Source organism: Athene noctua, chromosome 13 (assembly GCF_965140245.1).
Source record: "Athene noctua chromosome 13, bAthNoc1.hap1.1, whole genome shotgun sequence".
Lineage (NCBI taxonomy): Eukaryota > Metazoa > Chordata > Aves > Strigiformes > Strigidae > Athene > Athene noctua.
This window is the reverse complement of record NC_134049.1, coordinates 19,734,307-19,746,954: the sequence shown is the minus strand read 5'-3', so window position 1 is coordinate 19,746,954 and position 12,648 is coordinate 19,734,307. Positions and strand designations below refer to the sequence as shown.

The window sequence follows — 12,648 nt, the reverse complement described above, 5'->3', positions numbered from 1 at the left end:
TGGATGAAAGGTGCCAGTGATGTTATCAGAGATGGCATATGTCCAAAGGTGCTCAGCAACTTCCCTGTTATGAATATTGAAATTTACCCTGTAAAGTCACTGTATTCTAGAGTACTATACAGTCAGTTAGTAAAACATGAGTTGTCAGTGAAAATGCCAGTGTATTTAAAAGTGGCAGCTGGTTTTGGTTTGGGGTTTTTTGTTTCCCTAAAACAGTATATCTAGTTGGGTTTTAAAATTAGCATATTGTTAGAGTAGTGGTATCGTGGTACTTCTCTCAACATTAATTGATTTGAAGTCACCCTGAGACTGCCAGGGCACTTAGTGAACATGAAATTAAGTCAAGATAGTTGTTTCTCATATTAAAAATTTGCTTCCAATCTCTATCACTGGGCTGTGGTAAATTAGCGATTTTTCTGTGGTAATCTTGCGTGCAAGGTTCAAAAGAGAGACATAGTGTATTGTGAATTGGATTTACTTCTGTATCTTTCACGCACATGAAGAATTTATCTACTTTTTACTAGCAAAGCAAAGCTCCTGTTAAGTGCTCTATTAAAAAAAAAGTTTTAGATCATTCTGTCATAATCTGGCATCTGCCACAGTTTAGGTTCTCTGGTTGCTTTAGGAGAGGTAGCCACTTTGCATCTTGTTTGGAAAAAAAGACCAAAACCAAAATCAAACCAAACCTCACTTTTTATTTACACCTTGAACAGGATGGTGACATCTGTGACAATTTTATTTTTAAAGCTCTTTATGAATTTATCAAGGGTGTCAGCAGACTATTTAACAGATTAAGGTTTGGGGGTTTTTTAGTTTCATTCCATGACCTTTTTATGGAAACAGGAAGATACTTCCCCTTCAGTGACCCTGCCATGCTAGGATTTCTGGTTTGTTGTTCCAGCTATAGTACTCTAGTTTCTTTGTAAATACGGTGCTGTTGGATGTACTATTTATTCACTGCTTAGATTAAATTTCTGCTGTACCAAATTCTGGTTTAGTCTACAAAAAAAAAAAAAAAGTTTATAAAAAATAAAACATACTACAAATTATTGCTATAGTTCATTTACAGAAGGCTTCCAGTTCTTTATTGCTGTGACCACAGACTTCCTACAAAAGACTTCCAGGAAAGCGCTTTATGCATGTATTTTGTGAACCTTCCATGGCCTGTGGTTGAGCTGTGTTTCATAAATGAGCTGAGAGCATACAAATGGATTGTAGCAGAAGTTACTGACAGACTCCCCTTCTCTGCTGGGAAGAGCATGCCAGTGCAATTATAACGAGCAGAAGTCATTTCTGAAGTGTAAGGAAAGAGAAAGGATTGTATTTAGCTTGATAAAATTATGTGCAGTAGAGCATTTGCTCTCAATCTCTTAAATATGAGAGGAAAACAGCTTTTTCAGGCTTGAGGTTTTTTTAAAAAGGCATTCAGCAAGAATTCTCAAGGGCTTTGCTTTGAAAGTTAAAAAAAATGCAACCATGAAAGGATAAATTATTAGAGTAGTTTTTCCAAGAAAAAGAAATAGGAGTGAAAAAGATGGAAAAGTAATAAGATGCAGACTTTCTAAGCTTGAGATCGCCAGTTACAACCAATCTGAATTTATTAGTGGCACAAAGGCATGATGAATAAAACTTGACATACAACCAATTGTAACTGAGAAGAAATGGCCCTTTGCTAAAACTAAGTAAGCCATCTTCTTGAACCTAGAGAAGTCTTGCATTCAGGTTAGGTAGACATTATTATCTGTGGTTATGTTTAGGTATATTAACCTAAGAAAGTACATCTGATGATTTCATAATGTACTTTTAGTATTTTTACTTGCCTCTAACTGTAGGTTATGCAAAAATCACAGAAAAATCCTGTAAGCTCATTCACTGGCGAAAGGGCAGTGTGACACTAACAGAGGGTGAAGCTGACTTGGCTTATGACAGAGACTGTAAAGGAACCCATTGCTGTCAGTAAACATAAATAAAATTGCTTTCAGGGTTAAAGATATCATGTTGACTTAGAGCTTGGAGAATTTATGACACTTGATAGGATGACTTTTTTTTGGTGTCAAGGGACCAAACATAATTTATCATCCAATTAGAGAAAAAGAGCCAACGACTGGCAAACTTTGCAAAGTCTAGTAAACCTAAAATTAGATCTCTAAGCTCTGTTTTGGATTCCTAAGCACAGGCAAGCACGTATGTGAATTATGCCGTTTGTCTTTGTGGTAGGGTTTGTAATAGCAAATAAACCCTTTAAGATTTGCATTCCCACAGCTGAATATCTTAAATGTGAGGAAAAAAGGACAAATATAAAATTCCTGGTTTTATTCACACTGCGAACACCTGCTTATATTGTGAAAGCTCATTTTTAAATTTTTCTTGTAAGCTCCTTCCTGTAGTAGGCTGTTGTATATGGTGCCTTGTGTACGTTATTGTGCCCCAAATCTTGCTTTTTAGATACATAGGGCATGTTTTGGGTAGTGGGAAAGGATGCTGTGAGACTGAAATGTTTACCCTACTCTTCTGTAGAAGATCATCTTAAATCAGAATTGTGTGTTCGTAATTTGATGGAAACACAAGTCAGAACCATCTAGTTCTCTCCCATGGATACGACTGCTGTTTTCAAGGTATTGCTGTAAGGTAGATGGATGAAGTGACGTGCCTGAGGCAGCCCCACTTTCTGAGTGAGCTGAGCTTAGCACCTAGGTGTTTCTGTTTTCCTCAGTGTGTGATGAGGAAGTAGTTTAAACAGGAGCACTCAAAAATGTGAAAGTTCTCCAGTGTGTCATTAATCTTCCCAGTGTCTAATATAATTCTGAATTGCAGTCAGGCTTGAATTTTGTTGTCCTCCTGCACTGTATGGCTTTGAGACTTCTGGTGTGCAAAGTTTCCTTCAAGGAAACTTCCCTTACATTGTCCAGAATGTAATTACATGGTTAAAACCAGCTGGCTGGCATACCAACCATAGTTTCTTTAACTCAGCTTCAATCTTGAGAGAAGGGCACATCTGAGCAAGAACTGAAGTAGGCTAGGAAGAGCTCTGTGTAACTTTGTTAAAACATAATAAGCAACAAGAAAACAGAGAGGGAGGAGCAGATCAAGGGAAATGGAAGGTCATCTCCATTTCTCTTAAAACCATTTGTTTGTGTCCACTCTAGTTTAATGAACTTTTCCATCTGGTGCAGCAATACCAAGTGTGTCGATGTCAGCATTGCCACATTCGTGCTGCCGTAGCTTGGTGTACTTCAGATTGCTGTTTTCTGCTCTTCTCAAATGGAAAGAGGAAACTTTTTTTTTTTTTTTTGGGGGGGGGGGGGTTACCTCCCTACACCTGCTGTAGGTCAAAACCAACATGAAAAAAGAATAATGGATAGTTATGGCACCATTCAAGTAAAAAAAACTGTGGAAAAGGTGTTGCTGTGTTTTGCTCTGTGCAGTAGGCTGTGATCGCACCCTCCCGAGAGCCTGGCTATATACTGCTGGCAGGGCTTAGCCCAGCGGCTTCTTACTGCACACTCCAGCCTCAAGCAAACACCTCCCAAACTGGAAACAAAAGGAGTACCAACTAAATGCTCAGATCCCCAACTGCCTTTGCAGGTGCTCTGTGAAAAGAAGGGTTAAGCTATCCTGCTTTGCGGTAGTCTGCATGTGAATCTAGGCAGTTTAAAGACTGGTTGAGGTATTGTTAGGTTTTATTTTGGTTTTTTCTCTGTTCATGTATTCTTGTGCAGGAACACTTAGTGAATACAAATATGAATTACTATAATTGCAATTGTGATGATGTTTAGAGACAGGAAATTAATTTGTAGGGCCCAGCTGTATGCTTACCCCTTGTAATTTTATTTCATTTTTCCAGACTGCATTTTCCAGACTTTGGGAAATTAAGTACAGAAAGACTGCAGTGTTATTTGCCATCAAGTATGTAGGAACCTAATTACCACTGACAACGGTGGGAGGTTGTTGCCTAAAATCCCTTGCAAATCTGTTCCAAAGCAAATTGTCCTGCCTCATCTAGGGAATTGTCACCTCTTAACTGGCAGAGTGCCAGAGCGCTGACTTTTCCAGGTTCATTTAGTTTTCAAAGACCTCTTTGAAACTGTATTTCAGTGTAAATTTTATCTGTCAACGTATTCTAACATAATATCTATTTTATGGGAATTTCAAGTTTTAACAACTACCAAACAATAATAATCCTTTTTAGAATTTTGTAATGAATGAAATCAAGATGAATATGGACAGAACATAGAGAAATAGATTGAACACGCAGAAAGGGAACCTAGGTTTGGTCTTTGGGAAAGAAATGGTTTGGTCTTCTCAAATGACAGACAGAATCAGCTTCCTAACTTCTCCCTACTCTGGCCTCAGAGAGCCTGACTGGAGTCAGGTGACCTGTACCTGTATTTTGTTTACGTATTTTCAGCATTTCATGACAGTTACTCAGCTATGTGGTGTTTCTGGAATATCAGAGGAAGATTTGTATAAAACCTTACCTATACAAACAGTTGTTTAAGGCTTCTCTTTATTCTAATGCTCTGTAGCAATACCACTGTTACGCACTGAGGCATTCAAAACAGGCAGGCTGCACTTCTGTCACTCTCTCAAGTCAAATTCTGCCCCAGAGCATTACCCTTCAGAACCAGTATTAAAAATAAGCCGAAAAAAGAGCAAGAAGTTACCCTGTTATTCTGGATTGTCTAGTTTCTCTCATCCCCACATCCTTCCCACATCCTCTCCTAAACTGCGCCACAAATAAGTAAGATGAACTTGTGCTCCTCTAAAGCATGCTTCTGAAAATGAACTCCAAAACCACCCAGTAATACTGTTTCCATGTTCTTATTCAGTGATAGATCTCTTAGATGATAGTGACAATGCAAATAATAGGTTGTCTTTATTGCTAGGATAAATTCCATTATTAATGATGGACAGATTTGATGTGGTACCTAATTATAACTGACAGGTTGCAGCTGCTATTGTTAATACTCTTGAGCTGTTACCACAGTTGAGAACAGCCTGTGTTGAATCTGTGACAGGGCTTTTGTACAGCTGTCCAAAATATTTCTGAAAGGTAACAAATGTCTTTTCTTTAAAAAAAAAATAAAAAATGAGGAAGTGTTCGCCTCTGAGTTATCTTGTGTATGTTATAAATACTGCTGTTTATGATCCAAGTCATCCTCATTTCAGTGATTTACTAACAAACCATGAATTTTGGTGAAGTCATTTGGCTGAAATTTGGACATCAGAGCTGTGAAATTTTAGTTTCAAGTCTAAGATCAGCCACAGACTCCACATGTGAGATAAAGTAAATGGCTTAATTTCTCGGTGCGGTCAGCTCAGGTGTCAGAGAGACATACTTTCCTATCTTCTACTTTTTTCCTAGCCTAGATTGAAAGTTTTGGGAAGCTGATGCTGTTTAGGTGCAAATGTGTTAGGAGGTGCAGAAATGGTGTCTGTTGTCTTGGTCCTTGACTTTGCAGGCTCTGTAGTTAACAAGAAATCCAAAGCGTTTTTGACTGTGATTGTAAAATACCAGTGAGACATCCTCTTTTTCTTATAGCTGCATGGGCCTCCCCATGAACTATTTAACTGGTAGAACAGTAGAGCCATATGCTACCCCTTCAACACTTTTTCCAAGACTTTTCTCCCTGCCTGTCCCTTCAGCCTTTAGCTCTTCTCTTGGTGTGCTTCAGTGTATCAGTGCTTGGCAAAGCATTGCGCTAATTGTGTGGAGAGATACACCAGCTGCTGCTTTATGTTGGCAGTCTTTAAGGTGGTTGGAAACTATGTTATCATTATCCTGTGATGTGCTAATAAAGACCCTGGGAATTCAGGAACAGGCATGGGCAAAGCAAATGTGCTCTGCAGCAAATAGGGAACTGGGTAGGTGTCGGTTTTGGACAATATTGTGGTTAAATTACACTCTTAACTGTCTTAAATGTCTTAGGCTAAGTAATAGTGAATTTTTATTTTTCCCTGTGACTTCTACTCGGGCACAAACTATCTCAGTAAAGACTGTCTGAAAAGCCTGTTTTTAAGGGATAAAGGAAACGGCATAAAGACTGGGACAGGAGTGGGTAGAGTGTTCGTTTGTGTGTACATGCAGGGGGGAAATAGCAGATTATGAGGGAATGGGTATTGTGATGAACAATTATCTCAGACTATAAATGTGTAAAAGGAGATGACAGGAATTCCTGTGCTGTGTCATTACTATTTTTATAAGCTTTTAAGTAAACAAAAATGTACAAAATCCTCAGTATCACAGGACTTTTTAAATGAAAAGTGACTCTGATCATTCCCATCATCAGTACTCATAATAGTTTCACCCTGAACTTTTCTGGCAAAATTTATGTCCCCAGAGAGAATTCAAAGAAGCAAACACAGCCGTGTTAGTACCATGTCTCTTTAGAAAGTCTGGATCAAACAAGATCTGTATCTTGCAAAAAAATGAACAAACCAAAAAACCATTAAACCCGTGATGTTTTACGCAAACAGCTCTCAGCACTACAGAAATAACTCTTTTAGCAGAATGTTTAAGGCAAATTTGGGGATTTTGTAGTAGGAATTTAATTCTCTTAAGTTCCCTAGGGTTTGCATGTAGTGATAAAATCAGGAGGCAGAAATAAGAATGGATTAATGAATTTGACAAATGGCTGCAGTCTTGATTCCATTTGTGACTGATTATTCCTAAAGGGATAAGTACGCTTGTCCCATCCATTCCTTCCTCTCTCCTGAGAGGTGTTTAGGATATGTATGAAAACCAAAAAGAAGTACTTCAGGCTGTCTGGCATTGTTTGAACCCCTTGAAATGAGAGGCTGTCTCTGCCATGGGGTGTTAGCTTTTGAGAGCAAGCAAGTGCCAAGTGACAGCCTTAATTTTTAATTTCTTTGCCTTTGTACGTTTAAGACAGACTACAACCAGCCATCTGTGTTAATGAAGCACTAAGTACACTATATAATTATAAGGTTCTGAATATAATTGCTATGTATGCTGCATAATTTAAATTCCAACTGTACTTGCATCTCTCATTTACCAAGCCAGTGAAGGATATAATAATATTGAAAACAATAACAGCTCAGTGCTTCTACAGGGCTGTCATAGGGGTTGCACTTAATGCATGTGTTTGTGATTCTTATAAAGAGATCCTGGCTGATAAAATCACAGTAGCTAAAGGTGAAGGTTATCTGTAAGATGAGCCTTTTCCTTGCAAGTCTGGATATAATGCCCTGACTAAGGAAATATCTGATACTAAATGTGTATTCTGGGATTGGGGATGTGCCAGTTTTTACAGAGTGAGATCTCAGGCATACAGTGCATTGTGGCAGGGGAAACAGGGCTGCTCCTGGGTATGAAAAGGAGCTCACTGTCTTGTTTTGTCTGTCTGTAAAGTAGCTGGACATCAGCAGAGCCTTGTGAATGTGCCAAGACAAAGGCTTGGGTAAGACAGTTGTTTTGGGGTAGGATGTTGCACAGCTGTTAGGCTTTACACATGCCAGTCAAGGGTAATTATTTGACAGAACTGTTCTCAGAGGCTTCCCTGTCTTATTTATTAGTTCACTGTGGCTTCCTGGCCACATAACTTCCTAGGACTTTAAAAATTATTTCTGCTCCTTGGTGGAAATGCAGTGAAATATTTTTTGATGTTTTTTGCAAAAGTATGATTCCATTCATTTATAGAACCTGAGCCTTTTCTGTCTAAGGAATGCTTGGCAGGACAAGGAGTAACACATGGTAGACTTAAAGTTTACATGTTTTTCACTCAATTTACTGTGAAAACAGCGGAGCATGGATTTGAGCTGGGGTTCCTTGCCTCTAATCACAAGATTCTGCAGATACTGGCCAACAGCCTCTTCTTGCTTACCACCCCTCCACTTTGATATCAAGTTGCCAAAAGGCAGCTTCCATGAAGCAATAGTTTTAGCTAAACTTTGTTTAACTGAAGTCCTATTCTGTCTTCTGTCTTTACAGCTTGTCAGTTTTTCATCTCACTGTTATCACAAGATGCATTGTACAGTTAAACAAAGCAGACTGAAGTGCATGACCTTATCCATAGGCTCAATTCTCCAGCTATCTGGTGGGCTTCACCACCATGGTAGTGTTTGTAACAGTACATACCTGGCATGTTTACAAGATGGATTCCACAGCCTTTTTCTTTCTCTCTGCCAAAAGGGAGTTTGATAAATCCCTCCTGTAATCTAGCAGTGGAAAAATAAAGAACAAGAACTAACCCTCAGCTTACAGTTTCTGGCAGAGGAGGTTTAGGGTGGTAATAAACTGTTCTTGCTACTTGAAATTGCAGATGTACATTGGTGGGCTATGAGATCCTACAGTGTCCAGACAAAAGTAGTTAACTTTTCTTTCCATTCATGCTCATCTAGATTTTATTGCAGAGATACTGCTCCAAGACTTGTCAGCAGCAGCCTGCCATCAGACTTACAAACACAATCTCAGACTGCTGCTACTAGAGTAATTTTCCTTACAGTTGTTCTTGACACTACAACACTTCCCACTAATTCGTTGTCTTCTACCAGCTCAAAGTCAGTGTCCCGTTTCATGATGCACTTTGCACATCATTATGTCCAGGTCTGCACTAATAGCTAGTTATGGAAGGGTAAAGTAATAAAAAAATCTGAAGTACCATTAGGTACAAGAAGGTTCACCAGAACATATGTGTTTAAAAATTAGTTTAGGTTATTTTAATACTTTGTATGAAAGTTACTGAAATCACTGAATCAGTGAAAATACTGAGCTTCCTATTGAGCAATGAGAGAGAGCAGTAAGTGAATGAAACTCATCCTGAATGGAATGGACTGACCTCGTTTATGTTTGGACTGGCTTAAGTTTATGTCAAGACTGAATGTTCTTACTCCTCATTGTTACTTGAGCTGGAGGTGCTTGAGCTAGGAGAGCAGTGAGTCTACATCAGTTTTGTTTGAAAGAATTAACATCAGTGATTTTTGTGCTTTAACCTGGGTTTTCTTCTTTTTTTTTTTTTTTTTTATAACTTGACAGTTTTTGAATTTCATTTTTTTAAGATCTAAGGAGAACTTGAGAATTGGAGAATGTTTGTGTCTAAACAAAGGTAACTAGAGGCCTTTCTCTAGTTACATTTACAGCTACATTGTCAAGTGAAGTGCAGAAATATGAATAAACCACTCTTATTTGAAAAGTGGTTACTGGAGGCCAGTTCTACATTTCCAAGAGGTTATCAATCCTTTGAGTTCTTTCCTGAGAGATTACTCTTAAGGGAAATACTTTAATGCATATGTGTCCTTTCAGAACATCCAGTGGTGTGTTGCAGACTTGAATGCCTTAAGCATTATCCGGTGAAGGAGTGGCAATTTGAACCTTTTGAGACAGATCTGATTCATTTAAACACAAACTGGTTTTTAGAGATTTTAACATTTGTCCTCCCTTCTTGTCAGACACTGCTTGGTTTTGCTAAATTTCAGACACAGCTGGAGGCTACCTTGTTATGCACCAGTGACTTTAACTGCAGAATTCTGATAGTCTTTGCTACTGTACCAAGAACAAGCAGTGTTGCTCAGGGGTTGCAGGATCAAGCTTTGTATATTAGTGACTTATTTGGGAAGCTGTGATTATATGAAAGCTTAAGAGAATTTTTGTTATCTTCTTGTCCTTGCAGTGGCCAGTTTGCTATAGTGAAGAAATGTCGAGAAAAAAGCACTGGTGTGGAGTATGCTGCTAAGTTCATTAAAAAAAGACAGAGTCGAGCCAGCCGTCGTGGAGTGAGACGTGAGGAAATTGAACGGGAGGTTACTATTCTGCAGCAGATTCTGCATGCCAACATCATCAAGTTGCATGACATCTATGAGAACAAGACAGATGTAGTCCTCATCCTTGAACTGTGAGTAAGGGGACTTCCTATCCTCTGGGGTAGGATGAGGGAAATAGGAACCGGAAAGGGCTGCAGAGGCTGCCAGGACATAGAGGCACTGTTGTGTTCTCATGCCTCGCAGATCTTGGCAGGAGAACTGAATGAGGCTGCTGGTAAACAGGTCCCCCAGTTCATGCGTGTGCCCTGGGGATACAGGTGCACCGTAACATCAGCTGAGGCCATTGTTGCTGAGCCAGGGAGTGTTGTCAACTTGAAAACAGTTTCTTAACAGAGGGATTACCTCATGTCTGCCTGGTGCTGCCCTGATGTGAACCTTGGGAGAAGCACAAATGGCCACTGAATGCTCATTTCATTTTTCTTTCTGCTTTCATCTCTGTCAATACATGTGAAACCACCAAGTCCTTGGCAAAATTTGCAGCCATTCTCACTACTACCATATTCTCCTCATTTAGAGGAGACTAGGGGAAAAGAGAGGAGGAGGGCAAGGGAAGAGTTTTTTTTTTAATCCCTAGATTTAAGACTATCAAGGATAAACAGCAGCAGGATGGGAGTGAAGATGATGTGCTCACTCTTCTCTGGTTCCACCATGTGATAAGGAAAACCTTTGCCATTTAGGTTCTGCCCGTAAGTGAACCTCCCAAGCAGGGGGTCTGTGGGCTGCTGTAGCCTCACCCCTGCATTGTGACCCATTGGGTACTCAGGCTGCTGGTTTAGGATGACTATCTTAAACCGTATATTTGCGATGTAATGCAAACTGGTTGGTGCTGTTTAAGAGCGATTTAAAACCAGCTAGCAGCAGATGCTCTGTCTGGGCTGAGGCTTGTTCTTCAGAACCTGTGCATGTCCCCTGCCTGGAAGAATAAATGGAAGGGAAGCTGGAAGTGTGGTCAGGAGTCATTTTAACAAAGACTTGGCTTAGTTGGAACATGAGTTTGCATTTCAGGGAGTCACCTTTGATGCTTTTGCCCGTATTTAATCTTACTGACTGAAAGGAAGTGAGAAAATCTGGCTAATAGGTGTTTACTCTGTAGAAAAATGCTGGTTTATTAGAATAGGAAGCAGTATCAAAATTGTCAGTCTCTACAATAGCTAATAAATTACCTGCATGAATTCTGTTTGGCTGCTTGTTTCATCAGCCTAGAAATACTACATCCCAAAGACATCAAGCTATTTTTGCACCCTATTGCCCTTCCTGTGTGTTTGATGGAACTGAGGTAAAATGTGAGACAGATGCAGACCACAGACTAATGACGTAATCTCTTATAACACAACTTGTTTTGAATGTGTTCTGCTTCTTTCTACTGCCTGACTGGAGATTCTTAAAGTCTGCCACTTGGACAGACATGCCTGATCACATTCTAGAAAGCTGCCATATCATTTTAACAGTGTTTCAAAGACATTATGTTTTGGGGATTGCATGCAGGGGTTGGTTATGTGACACAAATCTGAAATGTGTGTGGAGGGTAAAGTTTACACAGTCATTTCAATGCTGACGCTTATGTACTTGTGTTGGAATTTCTTCAGTTATGTAAAACTGTGAGGTAGAAGGACCCTAACAAATAAAGAGGACTAGGAGACTGATTTTTTTAAAGGGAAATATCAGCTCTTTCCTGCCTGGCCAGGAGAGCTTTGCTTTGTGTAAATGTTATTTTTGCCTCCTGGCCTTCACAGAATCATCTAGGTTGGAAAAGACCTTGAAGATCACCTAGTCCGTCCATTAATGACTTGCAACCCAATATGAATCAAAATGACATTAGAAGAGTTATTCCTGTTTATGTGACTTCAGCTTATATTGAAGAGGCTACAGTAGAGGATTTGTGAAAAGGGACTAGTGATATCCCAAAAGAACAAAGAGTTGTTTTGGCAGAACTAGAGCAGGACATAGAGACCAGCTGCAGCAGTTTTCGCAATTACTAGGTGCAATACCAAGGGAAGATTATTAGAGTATCAGACTGCATATAATGTAGTCTTAGATGCTACAGAAAATTGTCCTTCCTTTAGGTAGGTCATGTAATTCATTTCAGCTTCCCCAGCTCAGTCCAGGGTTGCAAATTCTTCACTGTGAAATTAGGAGGGGAACTAGGTTGCCTGCTGCTGTTTGGCTCTCAGTTCTCAGTGCTATTTCCCAACCATTCTGATGATGTTAGATTTGACCTGTAGTGGCTGAGAGGTCACAGAGGAAGATCAGTTGCACCTCTGCATTGCAATCTGCATCTGAATGCTGTGGAACACTTGGATATCCCCAAATCTGATAATGTTACTGTTGATGTGTTAGTTTGAGAGTCATTTCAAGAAAACTTTGCAGTTGCCTAATGTCACTTACTGAGTAAAAAAATAATCTGCCATGATAAAATTCTTTTAGTTTTTCAAAAAATGAAAAAGAGAGGCACCAAGTGACTATGTCTCTTTATACCCAAACTCATGCTGGGATAATGAATTTGGATAAAACTTGGCACTTGACTTGTGGCCATTCTGGGTGTTTCATGGTTGAGGATTAAGACTGTAATAGAAATGTGTGACTGTGTGCACGATAATCATACAGATCTATGTCTAAAGCATCTCCTACTGTTCATAGTGTGTGCTGTTGGTTTGCCTTAAGGAGTTGAAAGGGATGTAAATTATCTTAGTGCATGTGCAGATTTATATCTATGTGTATTTGTGTGGCTCAGCCTTCCTAATCTCTTCTGAGAACCAGGGGAAACCAGAACACTGTCACACAAAGCAAAGACTAGAATCGTGTGCTTGTACTCATCAGAGTCTAGAATGGAAGTAGCTCTTCTAATAAATGGAGCTTTGCTGGTAAGGA

General features: G+C 39.4%; 1 protein-coding gene across 5 annotated transcripts in view; it reads left to right on the top strand.

Annotated features, from left to right (window-relative positions):
- DAPK2 (death associated protein kinase 2) overlaps positions 1-12,648 on the top strand; it is a 45,606-nt gene that overhangs the window by 15,769 nt on the left and 17,189 nt on the right. For all 5 annotated transcript variants that reach the window (XM_074917039.1, XM_074917041.1, XM_074917040.1 and 2 more), the window contains exon 3: positions 9,630-9,851. In XM_074917039.1, coding sequence (XP_074773140.1) covers positions 9,630-9,851 — 222 coding nt within the window. The remainder of the gene's footprint in view (positions 1-9,629; positions 9,852-12,648) is intronic.